Source organism: Dermochelys coriacea, chromosome 5, assembly GCF_009764565.3.
Source record: "Dermochelys coriacea isolate rDerCor1 chromosome 5, rDerCor1.pri.v4, whole genome shotgun sequence".
Taxonomy (NCBI): domain Eukaryota; kingdom Metazoa; phylum Chordata; order Testudines; family Dermochelyidae; genus Dermochelys; species Dermochelys coriacea.
Window position 1 is genome coordinate 25804621 of NC_050072.1, and position 23665 is coordinate 25828285.

The 23665-nt window shown below is 38.4% G+C and overlaps 1 protein-coding gene across 3 annotated transcripts in view; it reads right to left on the minus strand.

Moving 5' to 3' along the window:
- Positions 1-1433: 1433 nt before the first annotated feature.
- The window catches only part of LMBRD2 (LMBR1 domain containing 2), a 62334-nt gene continuing 40102 nt past the window's right edge, over positions 1434-23665 (minus strand). For 2 of the 3 annotated variants that reach the window (XM_043515063.1, XM_043515064.1), the window contains exons 9-19: positions 23055-23238; positions 20974-21155; positions 19817-19950; positions 19462-19567; positions 16370-16467; positions 15230-15333; positions 14115-14161; positions 12433-12538; positions 9983-10118; positions 5549-7222; positions 1434-5400 (exon numbers count right to left, since the gene is read on the minus strand). In XM_043515063.1, the coding sequence (XP_043370998.1) occupies positions 7162-7222; positions 9983-10118; positions 12433-12538; positions 14115-14161; positions 15230-15333; positions 16370-16467; positions 19462-19567; positions 19817-19950; positions 20974-21155; positions 23055-23238 (1158 nt within the window). In that variant the 3' untranslated portion in view covers positions 1434-5400; positions 5549-7161. Of the gene's footprint in view, positions 5401-5548; positions 7223-7376; positions 7423-9982; positions 10119-12432; positions 12539-14114; positions 14162-15229; positions 15334-16369; positions 16468-19461; positions 19568-19816; positions 19951-20973; positions 21156-23054; positions 23239-23665 lie in introns of all 3 variants that reach the window. The other variant, XM_043515065.1, reaches the window with a different exon arrangement.

A 23665-nucleotide genomic window follows, 5' to 3' on the forward strand; every position in this document is an offset into this window, starting at 1 on the left:
TTTATATCTTCTTTCCCTTTTTGTACTTCTAGGGTGTTTTGTCTCTTTTTGCCTTTTTTACAGGGGTCCCTGCAATGCGATGGGCAGGGTACAGTCTCTCCTGACCCTTTTTATTGAGAGCCTTCAGCCCTCTAGATAGGTCTTCCTCTGTGTACTAACTTTCTGGGTCCCATTTCTATTGCTTGTGAGACAGTCTCTTCTTAAGAATTCTGCCAAACATCTAAGGAAGAGATGTGTAGGAGCCCTGCTTCTTTCCCCAAGGATCTGAGGATCCCCATCAGTTCTGGGAGGGACTTTGGATTGCTTAAGGGTTTTTTATTTCCTTGCAGCCCAGGTCTTTTGTAAGACTTATTCCCTTAACTGTGATAATAGCATCCTCATCCTTATACTCTCCCCCTGAAAGTCTGGGAAGCTTCTGATTAGGCTTTTCTGCATTGGAGTTGTGGCTCCTCAGGGCAGGTGGGGTATCCAATATGCCAGTCTGCTTGAGACCTGTGCAGGTGCAATGCAAGTGTCGACTTGTTGTGAACAGGGAGGGCATCATTTTGCTCCTGTAGAACCTGTAAATACTGTTTCACATACGGAGATGCTGCATAGGTTTAGCAAGGTTCCTGCCCATATGCTCTGCCATTGTTTGAGGAGTCCAAGAGAGGAGGTTGCTACAGTGGTGGATCTGGGTGGCTGAAACCATCATTCTGCCAATTATCTGATCCGGGGAAGAGGAAGAGGAGAAGTAAGAGGAACAAGCATTATAAAGTTGCCTGTTATTCCTCGAAAAATGAATTGAAAAACTAAAGTTGACAAAAGAAATGGTGAGGAGCAAAGCAAACAGCCACTAAATGCTGCCACGGAGGTAAAAATTCTGGTGAAAAACCAGAAAACGGGGCATGGCCAGCAGAAACTACATTGCAATGCTTCTGGAACTGCAGAGAGGAAGGAAGCAGCCTACTATACATCAGAATCATGGGAGATGCTGGTCTGCAAAAAGCAGAGGTTCAGATCACAATCTTTAATAGTGCACTTTGGATGGACTATAAGGGAAACTTCATACTTCAGCAGCTTAATGATCATAGTGTGGAAGATAAAGCTTCCCAACGAAGATGGGAGGTAACATAGTTTATTCCTATGTTTAACCAGTTGGGCTGCAGGAAAAAACCAAAACAAACCCAATATATCCCTGTTCTTTTTCAGAATACCTTGCTAAACTATTCCAAAAGTATCCTCCCCCTCTAAAAATGTGTGATGAGTATATACATATCCTGTAAGTTTAATATTAGTATGCTATTTGAAGGAAGTTAAAAAAAATAAAGTAAGGTTATACTCTCAATTAAATCAATTCACAATTATTAATTGGAAAAAAGTAAAATTATCTGAAAAAGATTAGTAACAAGCATTTCTAGAGGAAGTCTAATGTATAAAGCACATACAAGTAGTATTGTAGAAATGCATTTTATTTCATGCAAACAATTTTATTTCACTAGATATTCAAACATACAATTAAAAAATATATCCAGTACAATAATTTAGAACACTACACAAAAACAACTTCAATTAAGTGAGGTCAAAACAACACAGCATGAAATTATGCACACTTATACTTGTATCGTAAGGCAAAAACCTAGTCTATCCATAAGCAGCACTCCTACAGCCTATTCTTAATACAGTACACATTTGAAAATGGAATAAAGTCTGCAATTACTAAAGTTGTACCAACAGAAATAAATTAATTCCCTGCCCTTCCACTTATGTCTGTAGTAGGGGTTCTTAAACTTCATTGCACCGTGACCTGCTTCTGACAACAAAAATTACTATATGACCTGAGGAGAACGGTGACTGAAGCCTGAGCACACCAGAGCCAGGCAAAGCCTGAGCCCCACTGCCCCAAGTGAGGGGGCCAAAGCTGAAGCCCAAGAGCTTCAGCCCTGGACGGGGGGCGCCTATAACTTGAGCCCTGCCGCCCAGGGCTGAAGCCAAAGCCTGAGCTCCATCCCCCAGGGCTGAAGCCCTTGGGGTTCGGTCCCAAGAGGTGGGGCTCAGGCTTTGGCCTTGGGGCCCAGCAAGTCTAATGCCAGCCCTGGCGACCCCATTAAAAGGGGGTCACAACCCACTTTGAGGTTCTGACCCACAGTTTGAGAACAGCTGGTCTATAAGAATGAAAGTATTCAAATAAGAGTTTTGAGAGAGAAATTCTGAGACACCATTCTCCAGTTACTACATTTCATATGAGTATGTCATCTAGTAAGACACAGTCATGAAGTAATAACCAAAAGTTGAAAACTGGCATTGCTTATATGTTACAATCTAAATACTTAGACACATTAACGTGGTGAGGAGCACAGCTACAATGAATAAACTTGCTAATCTTGCTTTATGACTGAAACAAAAGTTACTGGATGTAATGAAGCATAATTCATACCAACAGTTCATTAATACAGTAGAGTGAGGGTCTGGTTTAAGGTGTAACTTTGTTGGTAATGGCTGATCCATATTAAGGGAATGAAGAAATGTAGGAGTCTCTCAACTTCAGTCTAGACTAATCTGCTAGAGGCACAAATAGTATTGGCATAGTACTGCTATGAGGCAGTAGATATCCCTCACAGCACACTGGAGAAAGAGGATTTAAAAATCTCAATCAAAATGTTACAAGTTATTATTTACAAAAAGATATTTTGTAAAAATTGCAATGACTTTCTTGCATTTTAGAGAAATTAAATGTTAGGACACCGAATACACAGAGCATCAAAACTAGCGTTTTTTGTTAACAGTTACGATATATTCATTTGATTATAATGAATGAATTAATGAGAACTTCTTTCATAAGCTTCGAATATTTTAAGTGCACGTTAGGTCTCAAGTAATTAACAATGATAGTGAAAGAAAAGAACAGGAAACCTTCACTTGTTCTGATGGAACAGCTACAATATTCCAAGTTTAATTTAATAAAAGTACAAGTTACCATAATTACACTGAATTGGAGTAGAAAACCACAATTATTACACCTTCAATTGTACAAATAATTGTTAGAGCTTTGTTTTGCAATAGCAAGAACATAAATAGTGAAAAAAATAGCAGCTTCTCCCCAGTCCTCTTAATACTGTAATCATAGCTACTTAAATTTACATGACTATTTGATTAAACACAAATGCAGAAGACATTAAGCATTCTTTAGTAGTGTGAATTACAGCAGTATAAGGTTTGTTCCAAAAGGACTTTTTCCTTAGCACTTTAAAATTGTACCTCAGGGATAATATGTTACATCTCCCCAGCCCCAACATTAGATATTGGTATTAATATACGGTAAAAACAAAGTTCTATAGTTCCACCCCAAATTGCTAAATGATTGCCTATATTTGAATGCTACAAGCCAGACCCAATATAAAGTGCACAGAAATCACTTCAGAATGTAGCTATTTCTACACCCATTTTTAAACACCTGATAATACAGATTTTCAAGTCTAGCAAAGACATTAAGTTTCATTAGGTGCAACAGTTTCTCTACCCATACTTTAAAAAAAACAAAAACAAAAAACAACAGTTCTGGGTTATTAGTGCAGTTATGTTGTGCATTCTGATTTTTTAAAAATTTATTCAAAATTTGCATGGGTTTTCTAGTATATGACTGACATGACAGCATCCAAACATAGTTTCTGTTTAACTTGCTACTTTTTTGGCATATTTCACAATTATAAATCAAACCGTGTGAAAAACATGATGCAAGATAGGAAGAGTATATTACTTGTAATTTAATAGTGACAATTTATAAGAAAATATTATTTACATACTCTTTAGTTGCATATAAGTATGTTTATGTAGTGACAGCATAAATACATGTTATTGTTCAGTCTCCCAAATCACGGTACAGTTTACAATGCAATTATTTTTGGACTTTCTAATTTTGAATATTAGTGGTGCAGGAACATAATAGGTACATATTTGTGAGATTTACCAAGTAAAATAAATTACTATATCAGTAAACAGCATGTACTTACACAATTGTGTCCTCTCACAAAATGGTAACACTGATAAATCTTCCAGGTTTACATTCACAGGAAACCATAAAGGATTCTTTTTCAGAGTGTAAATTAATTAGTACAAAGACGTTTATTAAAAATCCAACCGGTCATCGAGCTAACAAATCAAAACCTAGGGAAACGCTGAAAGCAACATTTTAATACAACACATCCTAGCAGTGATACAACTACTTCTGTGCTTTATGGACAATCCCTAGACAATCAGTTCATTGCATCATCACCTGGAGTAGACCACAAAACCTAAGAAATTCCCACCACAGTTAGGGGGTTAAAATTCCATGTTGGGGTTTGTGTTTTAGTCACTGGAGTCCCATTAGAGTCATCTGGCTAAATCCTTACGCTCCACTTTGAAAATTATCAATGGGAATCCAGACATGGGGTCTAGTTCATTTTCTTATTATATGGGTCTGACCATGCTCCCACTGAACTCAAAGAAAACTTCCATTGACTTAAATGATAGCAAGAGCAGCTCTTATTAGGGCTACGTTCTACTTGCACAATGACAAGTGGATCAGGCTCTTCATGAGTATCCAGAATTCCTTCTGTGAAGTTTATTACAGAATCACAGAATCATAGACTTTAAGGTCAGAAGGGATCATTATGATCATCTAGTCTGACCTCCTGAACAACGCAGGCCACAGAATCTCACCCACCCACTCCTGTAACAAACCTCTAACCTATGTCTGAGCTACTGAAGTCCTCGAATTTCTCTCTCTCCTTAACTGCAGTGGAACTAAGAATAGATCCCCTTCAGTGTGACTTGTAACGTATTAATGAAGAGCTTGTGCTTTTGGGAGTGGGGGAGGGGTAGGAAGGGCTTCTTTGTGAAGTTTAAAAAAAGCTTTCAGGTCTTTAGGTATCAATTTTTAAAAAAAAAAAAAAATTGGAATGCCAAATCTAGTCTCACATGGTTTTTCTGGAAGACTTAAAGGAGGAGGAGAATGTGCCTAAGAGCCTGTGTATTTTCAGTAATCATACTTTGATTGAAGAAGAGGGCTAGAGATAATTTAATAAAGATTCTTTCTCCAAAATGTTTGTTATTGGAGTTAAATAGGTGTTAACATAAAGACCGACAAACTTTTAAATAGTATGAATAAACATTTCTTTCCTCTTAATTGTTCAACTTTTAGTCTTTGGTGCTGTCATTAGTTCTTCAATGATCAGTCTTCCAGGGCACACAAGACCTGGATTTCTAAAGTTAAAAAACACACACAAGAGCAGGAACTCCCCAAACTCCCGAACACTTTTTGAAAAAAAATTCTCCCAGGCCCACTTTTAAGAGATAATTTATGCGTTTGGATGCAAATGAGGTTCCCACTGATTTCAGTAGGAACAGTACATGTATCTAAAGAAAGGATTCAGAGTTAATCTGCTATTATATGTCTAAAGAAAAGGAGTACTTGTGGCACCTTAGAGACTAACAAATGCTCAAATAAATTTGTTAGTCTCTAAGGTGCCACAAATACTCCTTTTCTTTTTGCGAATACAGACCAACTCTGTTACTACTACTCTGAAACCTGTTATTATATGTCTATTTATTTAGGTAATGGGTTCTATAGAAGTGGACTAGAATTTCACTATCCTTCAAAATAGTTACTCAAATCATTGTAAATAAGCAGAGAATACACTACTGTAGCATTATTTTCTGAACTTTTGAATTATTATTCATTAAAGCAGATAGAATCACATTAGCACAGATTTTAGAAAATAGACTATTACTAAATGGAATACCTCATCCATGAAAACCTATTTTTCAGTGTAACCCCATTTCTAGATGCTTTAGGAGTTGCCAATCTTTCAAGTATGAAAAAGAAAAAAATAGTTCTGAGATCTAATGCTTCAGCTTTCACCCTCACTTTGCAATGAGAAAACTCCTCAGTGATTAAAAAATGTCAGCTTAAAACCTACCTTTGGCTGAAAATTGCAAACAAAGCAAAATTGAAGTTGAGTATATTTCCCCCAAAATCATTTGCATGACAGCATTTTTTCCACTGTTATTCATTGGCATTTTTGATGGCGTTTATTTGCATAAATAAGCATTTCTTCCTTTTACAATGAAGAGCCTACTTATTGCAAAATATAGGCACCTTAATATCACAGATACCTTGTGCAAGGCAGTGCAGTTGGGATGTCAAAAACATTTACCAATAATGATTCATGCTACATAGTTCACTTTTTCAAATGGAAAGCTCCAGGAGTTTTACACTGTGCTAGAAGTTTGTGAAAAACTGTAACATTTAAAATTTAAAACGGATATATTTCACATTAAAATTTCTCTTACACAAAGATTTTCAACTGCTACTACTGTAAAAAGTCTTCTTAAACAGCCACCAGACCATAGAGGATGCATTCCTGTCATTGCACAAATGCTTGAATGACAGTGATAGCAAAAATAGTTATGTTTATATTTAATCTTAATTACACATGCTACTGTTTATCTGCATATAATATTGAAACAGAAAAAATTCCCAGTTCTATGACTGATGTGTAAGCCTTCCACATTTTATGCCAGCGTGTTTATACAGAATTGCCATTTGATCCCTTCTGCTCATAAAGGGCCTGATCCAAAGGCCACTGAAATCAATGGAAGACTTTTCACTTCAGTGGACTCCGGTTCAGACTCAAACTTCAAATAGCAAAATGTTTAATAACGGTGTGTAATATAGTAATTCATTTAACTTCACTTAGGATGACTAAACTATATTATATTTCTCAGAGCATCTTTAAAAAAAACAATTCCTTCCAAAACTAAAAAAACAAAAACAACAAAATCCATCCCCAAACCTTAAGTTACAGTTCAATTTGAGCCCTATTTGCATGTATAAAATTTAGTCTAGATTCACCTTTAACTAACTAAACTAGGTTTTTAAAATCATTTTATAGCCCGCCCCCAGAACAACAAAACACCCCACACTGTGTAACAATGCCTGTTAAAACAAGTATACTCTAGCCGTGATAAGTGAGTTACTATACAAGGTGCATTTCTAACTATTATTGTTCCTTTATTTTCCACAATTTTTTTTTTAACAGAAAAATGTCTTTTTTGGTTCAGAAATGTTACAAACAGTGTTTTCCAAATAATGAGTAGCAGACTTTGATTTCTATTAAGTTTTCATAAGCTATGAAGGGATTAGACATCATCAAATATTCGGCTTCGTGACATTGATAAATACCTTCCACCAGGATGATACCTGTAGGACATACATAAAGAAATTGTATGAGAGAAGAGGAAAGAAAGAAAACATCAGTAACATATAGAAGCAAAGTCACATCTAGTGCGCATTAAAAAGAAATCTATTCTGCCCATTTTGCCACATGAAATATCTGAACTGCAGAATAACTTACATTTAGAGTGATTTTCATCCTGAATGATCCCAATGCACTTTATTCACTTATATATAATAAAATAAATACATTAAAAATCTGTACAATAAAATTACACTAAAATTGAAATTCTAGTAATTAAAAAATACGTGCATAAGAATTTTATACATGGCGGTTAGCTATCTAAAATTAAATCTTTTACATATCATGTGACCAAGAGACTAAACATATTTGAGGAGGTCTTGTTTCTAAACTACCTTTCTTATTAGCCATGGAGAAACCAAAGATGATTATATTTTTGTTAAATTGTAAGGAAAAATACACTTTTATTGGTATCTGAAAGTTTTCAGGTTGGATAAGCAGCAAAAGAGTCTACATGTTATCCAGTGAAACAGCACCACCCAACACCATTAAGAGGTGAATAGCAGCTTTTGAGGGGAAAAAATATGTTTCCCCAAATTGGTAGCCAAATATATGAAGACTTAAAAACAGAAATATATTCAAAAGATCACCACAACTGTGTTTTTCTCTCTCTAATAATCCTGAACAGAGCCAAAGCAGGGACCTGCCCTTCTAGCACTGTTCTACATGTTTTAAGATGCTTTAAACTGTTGCAGTGGAAAAAACAAAGGGCTTGATTCTACCCTGACATCAGTTTTAACCAGTGTGATTTCAACAGAATTACTCCTGATTTACACTGGTGTGAGAAAAAATTCTTACTGCTTAGACAGAATTGGTTAAGTTGTTTTAAAACAAGTGCGTTATAGTCTAGTTCATTCTGGCTGCTAGACCCATTGAAAATTACTCAATTTTACAGGTTTAGCAAGTAGATGAAAACACATATTAAAGAAGCAGAAATAATGCATTATATAATGTCCTGTGTTCATTTGACAAGTGCAAGAATTATGTGTGTGTAAATTATATGATGCATGGGTTAGAGCAGGGGTTCTCAACCTTTTTCTCTCTGAAACCCACCTCAAAATGCTATAAAAACTCCAGGGCCCAGCAGGGGAGGGGCAGCGGCACTCGGGGCCCTGGAGCCTTGGGCATAGGCGGTAGTTTGACTTCTATTTTAGGGGGGCAGGGGCCGGTGGGGCTCGAGACACTTTCACATGGCAGAGACCAGGGAGGGAGTGCCACCTCCACCTCCTGTATCACCCAGCAGGCCGGGGGTTAGCTCAGGGTGCAGGTAGGGGCTGTGTGTGTGGGCAGTGGGTAGTTCAGGATGCAGGGAGGGCATAGCTCAGGGTGTAGGGTGAGGAATATTAGGGGCTGTGGGCTGGGAGGACTCCCCTGTGGTCCCTGTTCCCAGAGGGGTCTGCCAGCCATGGAACTGGGTCTCCCCACCGGGGGGGTTCTTACTGGCTGCCTCTGCGGGAGCAAAGGGGCCTGGGAGCTGAGGAGCAGCTTCAACTTGGGGCACCAGCAGGAGAGGAGGGAATGCTGCCACTGCCTGCTCCATGGCATCGGCCAGAGCCACAGCTGCCCCACACTGCCTGGCTCCGGATTCCCACCTCTGACCTGGCCAGAGGGTGGGGAGAGGAGATGCGGGGGGAGAGGAGAGAGGTGTGGGGCTGCCCCTAGAACTGCCATGCTCTTGCACTGCAGTTGGAGCGGGAGGGGCAATGTCCTCCATGTCCCCAACTCTGCCCATGGGCTCAAGGCTTCTGCCGCACAGAGAGCACCAGGGCTCGGGGATTAGGCCTTCAGCCCTGCGCCTCCTGGCTTCAGCCCCTTGGGGGGTGCTGGGGACTAGGGCTTCAGCGGGGGGGCCCTGAGTCCATCTTGAAAGGGCTTGCAGACCCCCAGGGGGCCGTGTTGAGAACCACTGGGTTAGAGAGTACAAGTTAATGAGTTACTACTTAATAGCACACTTTCACATTATGAGATTTTTGATAATTTGGCCCTGTGTCCTCAAGCAATATGTGGACACAGTTTTGAACTTTTGGTCACAGGGTTTTAAACAAATTTAGTAACTTACAAGACTATAGTTGGGTACCCATCATGGATGAAATTCTGACCTTATTAAGCTCAATGGGAGTTTTGCAATTAACTTCAATAGTGCCAGAATTTCTCATGTGAACTTATGCAAAGTTGATGAACATGAACTCAGTAACTATGACTGAACAGCAAAAATACATGGCTACATGTATATATATTTTTCACTTCTGCTTGTTGATTTTCTCCAACACAATTAATGATCCTTTTTTGTTTCATCATCTATAAATTACAGATCACCAGCAACGTGGGAAACAATTAGCTGAGCCACAGTCAGCCCCTGCAATGTCCTTAATTCTTTACAGGATTTCACAGAAGCTGACTCCTTCACTTTTGCCTCTATGAAATAAATTTTTCACATGTATCCAATATATTTTACATATATGTCAAAAATATTGACTGAAATAAATAACTTTGACCCATTAGACATTTGGGAGACGGAGAAGGAATCACCAGGACTAAGTTTCAAGTGATTTCAAATACTGCCCTAGTCATCTTAAGACACAAATCTAGGGGAGATTCTGAATTCTGTTTATCAATGATACGCCTGTGAACTGAATATAGTTGCCATGGATCAAAGCAATAATAAGTCCAAACACTTCATTTAGATAAAACTGAAAATTTCTCACCTTCCTGAGTCAAGAGGTTGATCAAAAAGATCATCATTAACTGAATCAGCATTAAAATCCAAAGGTTCCGCATCTTGGAGAAGTTCTATTCTATCCCTTTCGGTCCCGCCATTTGACCTGGTATACTTAGACACAGCTGAATATTTTTTTTTTTTTTTTAAAAGTATAGAATAAGCAAATATCATTAAACATCTTAAAATCCTATGGCTTATAAATGCTCTCTCTCTAACAAACAAACCTAATATGCATATTACTTGTAAGTCATTCAAAAAGTAAGTCTGACTATAGCTAGATTCAATATTTGGTTAATCCTAGTTGGATGCTCACAGTTCCAACCAGTACCCCTGCAAAAAATGCACTCACTCCGCATGTACAACTTGCAATTTTTCAAAAGGGCCAACACTTTGCCAAATCTATACCCAGTTTCACCCGAAAACTTCCAGGCACTTTTCAGTTAAACCTATTTTGACACAGAGTTTAAAATTATGAGCTTTTGTAATTGGAAAAATATATTCCTCCCGCACCATGATTCAAAAGTGGTTAGACAATATAGGTTGAAATTATGTTTCTTAAAACAAACGCCAAATCAAATCCAAACCAAACATTTGGGCAAAGACCATGCGGGAGGCAGGAATCACCCAAATGCCGAGATTTCAAAAAGTTATTAATGACTGGGAACAAGTGTTAAAATGCAATCCCTTATGCAGTCTTCACAATACCAGTTGGTGCGCTTCCCGTTATAATATTGGAATGCTGCATATTATTTGGGTATCATTAAAATAATTCCTGGACGTTCTATAACAGATATTAAAGTAGCCATACTTGAACAAAAAAACTTCAGAAACAGACTTCAAAGACAAACTGCAGAACTAAAATTCATTTGCAAATTTAACAGCATTAATTTGGGTTTGAATAGGGACTGGGAGTGGCTGGCTCACAATAAAAGCAGCTTTGCCTCTGCTGGAATTGACACCTTCTCATCAGTTACTGGGAGTGGACTACATCCACCCTGACTGAATTGGCCCTGCTAACACTAATTCTCCACTTGTGAGGTAACTCCCTTGTCTTCATGTGTCAGTATAATAATGCCTGCATCTCTAATTTTCACTCCATGCATCTGAAGAAGTGGGTTTTTTACCCACGAAAGCTTATGCCCAAATAAATCCGTTAGTCTTTAAGGTGCCATTGGACTCCTTGTTGTTAAAATAATTTCAGTTAATTATTATAAATATTGGATTTCCAGGTGGGGGAAGAAAAAAAAAAAAAGATAACTCGTCACATTTCTTCCTTAAAATTTGTACCTATCATAGTTACACATAAGATTACTATAATTGAAAGTAGTTACACAGGAAAGTTATTTCTCTCTACTCAATATATTTACTTTATTAATTTAATAGCACTTTGTGCATACTCAGTTTCACTGTATTGATGGGTCAGCTGTATTTTCTGTTTCATGAATTAGCATACTATTATTTGTGTTCAGCTCCGAGAAGCTCATGGGCAAACATGTAAAACATGCAAAAATTCAGAAATATGTACAAGTGAAAAAAAAAAAAAGATAGGTAAAACTCTCTAATAAGCATAAAAACTAATTACCTGCCCATTGAAAATTTGACCAATATTTTACTATTTTCCCTCAAGAAATACATCACTTCAAATGATTTAACATATGGTAGTTTCACACATTATAAAAAAATGTAAACTATGAGTTTGTATACTAAGTTATATATTCAGTATATTGAATTAATATTCTATAAGTCTAATTACTGTGACAATATACATTTGAAAGATTATCTGGACAACTAGAAGGGTTACAGATTTTAAAATCTTAGACTCTGCAGAAAATTGCAAGCATCCCTACCTCTCAGAACACAGTACAACAATCCACTTTGAGCTGGTCTATACTAAAGCTGTAAATCAACCTAAATTACACTACTTCAGTTATGTAACTGAAGTTGACATAACTTAGGTTGACTTACAGCAGCGTCTATACCGTGCTGTGTCAAAAGGAGATGCTCTCCCTCTGACTTACTTTACGCTTCTCAGGGAGCGGCATACAGATGTCGACGGTAAAGTGCTCTCCCATCAACTTAGCGGATCAAATCAACACGGTTGCATCGATCACAGCAGTGCCGATTTAGCCAAATGTGTAGATAAGCCCTTTGTTGTCAATCCCACAGCTGGGAACAGCTGCTCAAATTATAAGGACTACAGGCCAAATCAGAGAGCCCGATTATTCTCAGAATCTTCCCATGGAGTGTAAAGAGGAAATATCAAAGATTGCCAGCCCCGTGGTGACTTACTGTCCCTCCTGGAGTGAACAGCATGGCTTCATGCCACAAGAAGGGGTAAACTCAGCATGCTGAGGTGATAAGCAGAAAAATTATTGCTACTTTTACAATTATGCTAGTGAAGGTTTTAGAAAGTACAGAAAAAAGCATATTACTTACGTCTGCTTGTGCTGGTCTCTGAGAAACTAGATTCTTTTTGGTCTGAGTGAACATTTCTATTTCTAGTGGAATCTTCTCGGATGTTTCCATATCGTTCTTTCCATTCCTGGCCCAAAAAACAAATACCAACAAAATAGACCCCATCAGCTATATGAACAAAGTTACTTACTAGGATCATATCTGGACTCCTCTGAAATTCTGATCCATTATCTTGGGATATTCACCCTCACACAGTAAACTAGAGGAGCAGTAACTTTATACATTAAGTGTTACTGAGTACAGGCTGTGAGATTGTGTGCCTGTGTCTTCTTCAATTTACAAAATTTTAATCAATGTGTGTCCTTTCATTCTAAAATATATTTTACTAGTAATTGTTCCCACCCAATAGTTTTTTTAAAAGCAAGTACACTGGATCCTCGCTAGAAGGCAGGATTCGGGATCCATGCGCAGTACCATGTTATAGCCAGGACCGCGTTACCATGACTGCCAATGAAAGTTACTAAATTTTGGATCCATGGCTGTGACAGCATTATAAGCTTATTTGCACTATATAGACACGCGTTCTAGTGAGGGTCCGCTGTATCATAGTTATGCTAATTATGTATTAAATCTATTCATACAAAATATGCTCAATATCTCTGTAGTCTATGCAGTAGAAATTAGATGCCACCTGTTGGTAGGATAATACAATAGCCAAACAGTCATATGATGCTTACAGTAAAAAATTCTTGTAAACTCTAATATGAAAATATTAGAGTGACATCAGTGGTTCTCAAACTGTGGGTCGGGACCCCAAAGTGGATTGCGACCCCGTTTTAATGGGGTTGCCAGGGTTGGCCTTGAGCTTTATCCTCAGAAAGTCTAAGCCTGAGCCCCACTGCCCAGGGCTGAAGCTGAAGCCTGAGGGCTTCAGCCCTGGGTGGTAGGGCTCACCTCACAGGCCCCCCACCTGGGGCTAAAGCCTTTGGGCTTTGGTTCCCCCCACTCCAGGGGTCATGTAGTATTTTTGTTGTCAGAAGGGGGTTGTGGTGAAATGAAGTTTGAAAACCCCTGGTTTATGTAAAAGAGGCAGGATCCGATTCAATTTCTATTAAAACCAATTGGAAACTATTTAATTACATTCAATATGGTTCAAAGTCAGCTCAGTGGTTCCAGATCCTGAGCTGGTGTAAACTGCATAATTCCACTGAAGACAATATACCCATTTACAACAGAGCAAGATCTTCAGTTCTAGTCTGCAAAATAAAAACCACCCAACCTTTCTGAATCATTAATTGAAAATGGTCTGGAAAGACCAAAATGTTTCATGTCAATTTAAGTTCAGTGACAATGTAACACATATACACATGAAGAAAACATGTAAAATTAAGCGCTGAAGATTTGCAATAAACCAGATTCTGTTTTTAATTCATGTTGAATTAAAAAAATAAAGTTCTATAGTGTTTGGGCTTGAAAAGCATGCCATGGGTAATAATTCATTTCCTGTAGACTACAATAATTAATTGACTGGAGAGGGATAGATATATTTCGACATATTTCTTCTGGGATTATGACTTTATATGCCAAATTCCACACTAGTGTTATAATGGAATGAAAACCAAGGTCCTAATGGAAAGTTGTAATACATACCAACATACAGTACATAGAAAATTAGTATAATACTTTCTAAAATATTCTCATACCCTTCTTCTATTTTCACCTTCTTCCTGCCTTTGACGTTTTCTTTTCTCTAGAAAAGGAACCATATTTGTATTTAAACTACAGAGTAATAAAAAACATCAGTGACTATACAACAGTTAAAGCACCAAGGATTAAAAAAGGCACTGGAATAAAATTCTACCAATACTCTTAACGGGATTAAATTTAATCAAAACCAATACATTCTTCATAAAGGGACTCACCTGAGGAAAAACACTGAAGTTTTAAATTAACTACTTGCCTACTTTTATAAATTTGAATGAAGCTTAATATGAACTTCCCCAATATTTAATAACATGGCATATCAACAGATGGGGCATGGAAGAAGAATGAATCATTCTAAAATTATAATGATGTGCCAGATGGAAGGATCTCTGTCAAAGAGAAAACTAAAATGTTACCTAAAATACACAAGGGTTTTGTTTGAAGGCCTAGCAGTTCTAAAAATGAACTAATGGGACAATGACAATATTCAGCTCTGTAAACTTAATGATGGGATGTTTAAGGGTCCTTCCAAAAGAGATTCTTTGTAAAATGCATGGTGTCATAATTGCTTGCTTAAGGGTGATGGTGCATGCACCTTTCCAATAAAAATTGAGTACAAGTAACTTCATTTTATACTTTATGATTGATACAAAATCTTTACGTAACTTATTAAAAACTGATTACACATTACTATAGCACCTTCCAGCTGAGGATTTCAGCTTTATAAATCTTAACTAATTAAGAATCACAGTGACCCTGAAATACCCCAAAGGTATCACAAATTGGGATCTCATGTGAAAAACTTCACTTCTACACTACCCCTCCCTTACCACCAAGTTGGGGCATTAGTTCAGTACTGATTCCAAGAGAAGACTACCGCCTACTGAATCACAAACACCGGTTCCTGCATCATCTAAAGTTTCCTTAGACTCTCAGGTACTGATGAAGCCCTATAGTGTACAAATTGTGAGAGATGTTGGATTTAAACCAATATGACATTTAGTTTATAAAATGATCCTTGCAATTTTAGATTTTGGGACTAAGTACTAAAGAGACATAAACAATATTCAGTTTTATCACAAAATTTTAGATACACTGATTTTACCCATATTACCTCTTCTGATTAACTCCTTTCCTTCATCAATGAAGTCAGAAGTCATTTCATTGTCTCCCATGAACTGCTGGAACCCCAGCAGATTCAAACAACGAGTTCCTAAGCTGGCAAAACCAAAAAAGGATAAAAGAAAAAAGTTTTAATTCATAAAAATAAAGTTGAGACAAACTACACTGTAGCATGCAAAGCTAGTTATCCCCGAAATGCAGGGAGAAGAGCTTACCATACTGACAACCTACATTTTAAAAAGGACATCATTTATTTTGCTGAGCAAGCAAGATGAAAATTCAGAGCACTAAGGAGGTACTTAGACCGAGATTGTGAATGAAAGACATGCATCAGCTCACAAAAGTCCTTTCAATTATGTTAAATCAGAAATACAGCAGAATGGAAGCATGCTTACAATTTATTAGAAGTGTTCCCTCCTATCACTACTGCAAGTAACTTAAAACAAGAAATGCACCTGCTTGCAGTAATCTCACAAGTACCAAAATTATAGCTGCTGTGTCAGATCTTCGATACTACTGTAAAAACATTGAGAATTTCCCCTGTGTAGATGACAAGTAATGGAGGATGAGTTACTATAGAGGAGCCTATGTAAACTCACTTCTGGCTTCCAGTGCAGGAGTCAGGTCCCAGGTATCCTTATGCCACCGTGACCTCTGGCTGCTAATACAGCCTCATGGAGTCATGGGCAACCACATGAGAAGGCTGCTTTAATTTTTATTGGAGAATGGTCTGACCCTGGAATCAGGAGGCCTGAAACCATCTTTGTGTTCTCTCTATGGCGAGAACTGTTGTTCTTTTCTCAGAGAGAATATCTGCTTGTTTTTAAGTAGATTTAACAGTTTATTCATGGTGTGAAAAACTTTTTAATGTAACTTTTGCACTTTCAGACTGCTGAGTTCTGGCGAATGGTTCAACATTTTATTGAATCATTCAGTTTTTTGGCATTTAAAAAAATGTATTCCTATCTAAAAGCTGCAGATTCTAAAATGCTAAACTTACAGTCTCATTTTTAATAGTTTGAGTTAACATGATGCTGCAGAAGGGGTGGGGGGGAGGAGCAGAGAAAGAATGTCTTACATTTTGAAATCAGTGCTAAGTAAATTATAAATTACAGATCTGTCAATTACTCACCTGAAGTAAGTGGCAATACAGAGAATGACAACCAACATGGGATAATATATATAAAACCCATCTGCAATGAAGGACAACACTCTCATGGAGCCCATTATCTGAAGAGAAAAATATTGATTAGTACAAAGATAAGACAGTTGCATCCATTCTTTTTGTTTCTGTCTAGAATTTACCACCTTCTTACCCATAGGACCCAGTCACAATACAATAAGTTATCCATTCTCTAAATATCTACATAATTCTATTTGTAATAACTAATTTGAAATGAATGTTGACAAGTGAAAAATGAGTTATCAATCAATTTTTGGATGTTTTCTACATTTTCAAAATATACTGATTTCAATTACAACTCAGAAAACAAAGTGTACTGTGCTCACTTTATATTATTTTTGAATACAAATCTTTGCACTGTAAAACCCAAAAGAAATAGCATAATACAACAGAGGTGGGCAAACTATGGCCCGTGGGCCACATCTGGCCCACGGCATTGTCCTGCCTGGTCCCTGAGCTCTCGGGCGGGGAGGCTCGCCCCTGGCCCCTCCCCCACTGCCCCCCTCCACAGCCACACCGCCGCGTGGGCAGCGCTCTGGGGGCAGCGTGTTTAGCTCTGGCCGGGTGGCGCGGCTGCCAGTCATGTTGCTTTGAGCAGCATGGTGAGGGGGCTGGGGGGTTGGATAAGGGGCAGGGGTCCCGGGAGGCAGTCAGGGGACAGGGGGCGGTTGGATGGGGCAGAGGTTCTGGGGGGTGGAGGCACGGGATGGAGAGGTTAGATAGGGGGTGGTGTCTGGGGGATGGTTGGGGCAGAGGTCCCAGGAGGGGGCAGTCAGGGAACAAGGAGCAAGGGGGGTAATCAGGGGGCGGGAAGTGGGAGGGGGCGGATAGGGGGCAGGGGCCAGGCTGTTTGGGGAGACACAGACTTCCTTACCCGGTCCTCCATACAGTTTCGCACCCCGATGTGGCCCTTGGGCCAAAAAGTTTGCCCACCCCTGTAATACAAAGTACTGTAGTGCAATCTCTTTATCATGAAAGTTGAACTTAAAAATATAGAATTATGTAAAAAAAACAAAAAACAAAAACCTGCATTCAAAAATAAAACAAAGTCCACTCAGTCCTACTTCAGCCAATCGCTCAGACAAACAAGTTTGATTACAATTTGCAGGAGATAATGCTGCCCGCTTCTTATTTACAATGTCACCTGAAATTGAGAACAGGTGTTCACATGGCACTTTTGTAGCCAGCAGCATCTCTGTAAATGTAACAAACTTGTTTGTCTTAGCGATTGGCTGAACAAGAAGTAGGATTGAGTGGACTTGTAGGCGCTGAAGTTTTACATTGTTTTCTTTTTGAGTGCAGTTATGTAACAATCTACATTTGTAAGTTACTATAGTGAAATCTCTATCGTGAAAGTGTACTTGTATGAGGTGAATTGAAAAATATTATTTCTTTTGTTTATCATTTTTACAGTGCAAATATTTGTCATAAAAAATAATATAAAGTGAGCACCGTACACTTTTTCTTCTGTGTTGTAATAGATATCGATACATTTGAAAATGTAGAAAAACATCCAAAAATATTGAATAAATTTCAATTGGTATTCTAGTGTTTAACTGTGTGATTAATTGCAAATTTTTTTTAATCGCAGTAAATTTTTTTGAGTTAATGAGTTAACTGTGATTAATAGACAGCCCTGCTGTGGAATTGATTTTAATGCAGCTGAGATTTAATTGTATTTATTGTATGATTCATTATTTTAACCATGGCTGTATGGTTAGAAATCTTGTCTTAAATCTAAATCAATAAATAAACTATGCCCACAAGATTATAGTCTACCACCAAAATGATAATTCTACCACTAATTGCTTAACAAAAAACAGATTTACTGTCTTCATTCTCAACTTATGTTTGCTACTGATATCTATAAATTTGGAGTCCATGTGCAAAAACAAATAGCACTTGGAAGTTACAAGTAAGTTGCACTCATTTAGCTCAGCACAGCACACACTGTTCAGAGAGTCAAATGGAGTACAAGCCTGCCAGTGATAATGATAAGAAGGGACAACGAGTATCTTGACCTTGCCCAATGAATAAGTCTGGAGAACAGTTTCTATTACTCCTGGTAGAATTCTGTACCACTGCATGTGCACAGAATTCATGTCCCCCACAGATTTCTTTGCTTCCCAGCAAAAAAATGACTTCTGACAAGGAAGCAAAGGGAAGCTGCAAAAGTGGTCATACGCCTTTGCCCAGCAGTGTGGGTGTATCATTTTGGGCGCCTAGAGCAGCTTGTGGAGAGGTAAATTACCGCGTGATACACCCTACCCCTGAACCATCCTGATGAACCCTCTATACCAGGATCTCCAGCACACTAAGCCCCAACCAGCTGCACCCAGACCCCCAACCCACCAAGCCCCATTCCCCCAGCACCCAGGCCACCCCGGTAAGTCACACACACCCAGGCCCCTCCCCACCACACTGAACCGCAACCTGGACCGCCTGCAAAGTCCCATTCTCCCTGCACTTGCAAACCCCCAATGAATCCCTGTGCATCCAGATTCCCCATGCACCTGGAACCCCCACCAAACTGCCCTCACCCATACCCCTCTCACTCCACACCTGGATCCCCTCACCCTAAGCCCTTCCACACTTGGATCCTGCTGGGCTGAGCCTGCCTGTCCCACACCAAAATCGGGGGCCAGGGCTGGGCATGCATGCATGACTCTGTCCCTCTTGCTTGCTATCTGGGTGTGTGTGGCACAAGCCCCCCGGGGTGTTTCTGGGGAGGGCCAGCTCCTGTGCTGTGTCAGGGTTGGGTGCAGTCTCACCACCAAATCCATGTCGAAGGGGGGAGGGTAAGACTGCAGGGTATCTTCACATTTATTGATAAATAAAATATGCAGAACTTTAAAATATTGGGCACAGAATTTTTTTTTTTTGGCACAGAATTCTCTCAGGAGTAATTAATTTTATCCTGCTTTAATAATGAGTAAGCAACAAGATGAAGAATTATGTTTTTACAGTAAACATTTCATTTCATAATTGTTTTTCTGACTGTTAAGCCATACTGCATCAAGATAAATTCTCTCTATACTTACTGATGTATATGCAGTTGCCTGAGTGTTTTTGTGAGAGATGGATGAATCCATGTGAGTCAAACCCAAGAAATTCAGACACAATGGTGGAGTTAAACGGCAGAATAACCTGTATAAATTTAATAGTTAGCAGCTTTTAAGCTATTTCCCCCCTTAATAAAATAAAATCTAAAGAATAATATCACAACTACATAAGAAGTGGCTTTTAAAAGATGAAATGCTGAATAAATTACACCTATCTGATCATCAAGAGTTATATCTGAAACACTGTTGATTTAAAATTAATTTATTTTTTAAAAAGAGGCAGTCCCAGAAACAATCTATATATACACACCCACAAAATATATGGTGTACTTACATGCCACTGAAAAGGAGACTGTATGCATCAGTCTGATGGTGCGAAGCTAAATAATAATAATTAAATACACGAATCCTGAAGACAGTTGAGTAAACACAGATACTTAAGAAGAAGATGGTAAGGAAGCAAGCCATCTAGAAACAAAATATTCCTTTTTTACTATTTCTTTCAAATTTATAATTATATCAGAATAACTCCTGCAATACTAGACTATAGCAACAATAGACTTCAGGGCAAAATTGTTTATTTCTATTGTGTCATGGAATTACAACATAACTAATGCATAAATTTAGCCTATACAGGCCTATATATAATGCTGTCAATGTACTGCATACAAGATGTACTTAAATAAAGACAGCAATGAAATCATATTTTTGAAAAACAAACATGTTAGCTCCACTAAGTTGCAAAAGTATGAAGTGTATTTTCAAACAGCTAAGAAGGATTTAAAAGGGCTACCCTCCTTTCCTATTTCCACAGTATAAAATAAAGCATATTATAGGCTACATTTACTGATATAGTTGCAGTTAAATTGGGTATCAGCAATTAGACAATGGTGACGAGTTGAACAACGGAATAGATTAATAGTACACTACCATAAGTAGCTTGGAAGCTCTTCCTTGACTTATACAGGACCCTCTAATAATAAAATAGGCATTTTAAAGTTCCTGTATTTTTGTCACCATACTGCAAATGTTGGGCTCAGTTCCTACAAGGTATATGTCTCTTAAGTAATTCACAGCTCCTAAGACTATGGACTTGCCGTTTGGTGGCAGTTTGGTATATTCAGAGCAAATATCGCACGCATGAGAACCTTGAAAAAAGCCCAGATGATAAGAAAATGAGGAGTCCCATATACCATGCCAACAACCCACGTCTACATAACTAGATCAAGTTACTCCAGTTTTATGTTCCTGCAGACGACTGAATTGGGTCAGACTCCACCCTTTGTAATAGAGTAGTGCACAGGAGACAATGCCACAAAATTAGTCTTAGTACCTGGGTAGCTTACAGAGCTTCTGTGGTTCAGTAGTCAGAGGTTAATTTTTCATAGATAATAGATTACAAGGGCTAAGTTTAATAAACTTGGTCTCTTTCATTATTGTAGGAACTAAAATCTGTACAATAAGATTATTAAATGAACATTCCAAACTGACCTCTATGTAAATATAGTTGTACGTTCTTTCTGCCAGTTGTATGAAGACAGCAAACAAGGACAGAACAGGTTGAGTGCTGAAAAATGTGCACTCTGACCACACAACAATTACAGAGAATGTGGCCAAAACAATAGCAAGAATTCTGTAAAACCATGGCCGAAGGAGACATTCCCAGTACCATTCTGGAAAAAAAAAAAAAAACCCAATAAACAGCAGATTAATACAATTTATAGAAGAAATAGGAAGAGATGGAAATTTTCAAAATAGTATTGTTGAGGCACGGTGCCAACTGACATGGCTAGCTGAAAAGAATCCTATCTCCAGCATATCTGCACTAAGAGTGGAATCTGTGGAGATAGGTTTCAGAGTAGCAGCTGTGTTAGTCTGTATTTGCAAAAAGAAAAGGAGGACTTGTGGCACCTTAGAGACTAACAAATTTATTAGAGCATAAGCTTTCGTGAGCTACAGCTCACTTCATCGGCATCCGATGAAGTGAGCTGTAGCTCACGAAAGCTTATGCTCTAATAAATTTGTTAGTCTCTAAGGTGCCACAAGTCCTCCTTTTCTTTCTGTGGAGATAGTAATCTAAGAGAACTCATTGATTTTGTGATGCCTGTAACTTTGTCTCAGGCCTAAATTATTATTTCTGAAACAATGAAACAAATATATAGAAAAAGCCAATTTCATGTTTAAAAATAAAGTATGCATACATGTATAAACTTCTAATTGGGCTGGTAACAGGAAGAACTACACTATCCAAAAAAACCCAAAAACCAAAACAAAGATTCTGTGGTTTACATTGCTTATAGGAATTGGACAGTATATTTGGAGCAATGACTGATTTTCAGTGTTTCAATTAAGAGGGTTGAATATTAAATATTCAACTGTGAAGATACTCTCTGTGCATAAGATGTATGCTTCAATATATGTTAGCATAATTATAACTCATGTCTTTGCTAGTTTAGACAGTGTTTTCCACAACTCTCAGCCCCAGACTTGGGGAGTCTGTGTCTGGGCCAACAAAGGAAAGAAAACCTTGGGTTCCTTTAATGACTGCATTGCACTCCACCTTTCTTCTCTTCTCCTCCTCATGGGCTTGGGGAGGTGAAATGGGAGGCGCTCCTTAGCTGATCAGAATGCTGCCAAATAAGACTATTGGCTCCTGCCACCCAACGGGAAGGCTTATTAACCCTTTCCCCTTGCTTGAGGAACTATTCTTCATCCAGGAGCAGCAGCTCCTCCCTTTGGAATAAGAGTAAGACTGGGTTTTTGCCCCTTGTTGTGGGCATCATGCTAGTCACCTTTTTGACAGTAGGAAGACATTTTCCCCAAATTGCCAGATTGGCCTGGTATGGGGTTTTTTGCCTCTCTCTCTCCACAGCTCAGGGACCTAGAGAGTAGGTTAGGTTATTAAATTCGTGTTGTTGCACTTTGGCAGGTTCACAATGCATCATTGTATAGTGGGTTAGTTCCCTGATAAACTGGAAATGGAAGTTGGATTATGAGAAGGCATCTCCTAAAGAAGGAGCAGAATGGGGTTGGGAATCCAATGGTCTGGTACAGCGAGAAAACAACATCTTTTCCTCATACCCTCACCTCTTTTAGGAGGGAACAGTGGAAGAGTCACAGCAATGGTACTGGGACAACTTAAAGGTATGGAGAGCTGAAGGCAGCCCTCTCTAAGGTGTTACGGATTATGGAAGGCAGGATGACCTGCACTGAATGAGTTATTGCTGGATAATTTTCCAGATGTGTTGCTCGCTAATGTTGCAACTTGTTTTTGTTCCTATAGTGTCCAGAAAAAATCTTTAGGAATTTCTATGGAGGTAGCCATTATGTAGTATCTAAGTGCTCTTAATTTGCCTTCAAATTAAGTTTATCATCAGAAATATAACTGCTTTTTGGCAACTGGGGAAGGCAGCGTGTCTATTCCATCACACGAGCACAAAAGGATGTATATTTGCCTACTACTACTACTATACATGAATATTACTCTCACACGAGAAAAAATGACATGATCTCTAGAGGAAAGCATGAGTTATAGTCATTTAGGTACTCAACATTTGTATGACAACACGTACCAACAGTTGGTGTGTAGAAATATCGGATAATTCTGTTTTCAGGTTCTTGGAACTGAAAAGTATGAACAAACTGATGAGTTGCACTGGTTTCATTTTTCGCTACATCCTCCAAGTAGAATGCTTGTTCTAAAAGAATTCGCCACTGCACCTGCGTACGACGGTGTCTCTGAACTGAATAAATTACCTATAGTAAACAAACCCCAAAGTTTCAGTTACAGAACGCTTGCTCCAAGAAATAGGAGAAAATTGTTAAACTCCACACTGCTTGCTCACAACATCATATAGGTGTATTTTGAGCTGAGTTAAACTGTGTTAAGGGTTGAGTTAAAACCAATTTGGAGCTGAATGGGTGTGATCGTAAGAGAGATGTAAGAGACAGTTAAGAGGCCACACCTAAAACAAGGCCTAATAGAGTCTGCCCAGAAACTAGGATCACGTGGGCAGAGGGTTCTAATCGGTGTTGTTTTGACCAGGTCTGTCTGTGGATGTGGAAAAGACTAGCTGGAGAAGAGCAGATAAGAAACTGAGATCTGGTCTACACTAAAAAGTTAAGTTGACCTAGTTGTGCATGTCTCTACTCTTATACAAGGAGTCCACGGACTTACGACGCC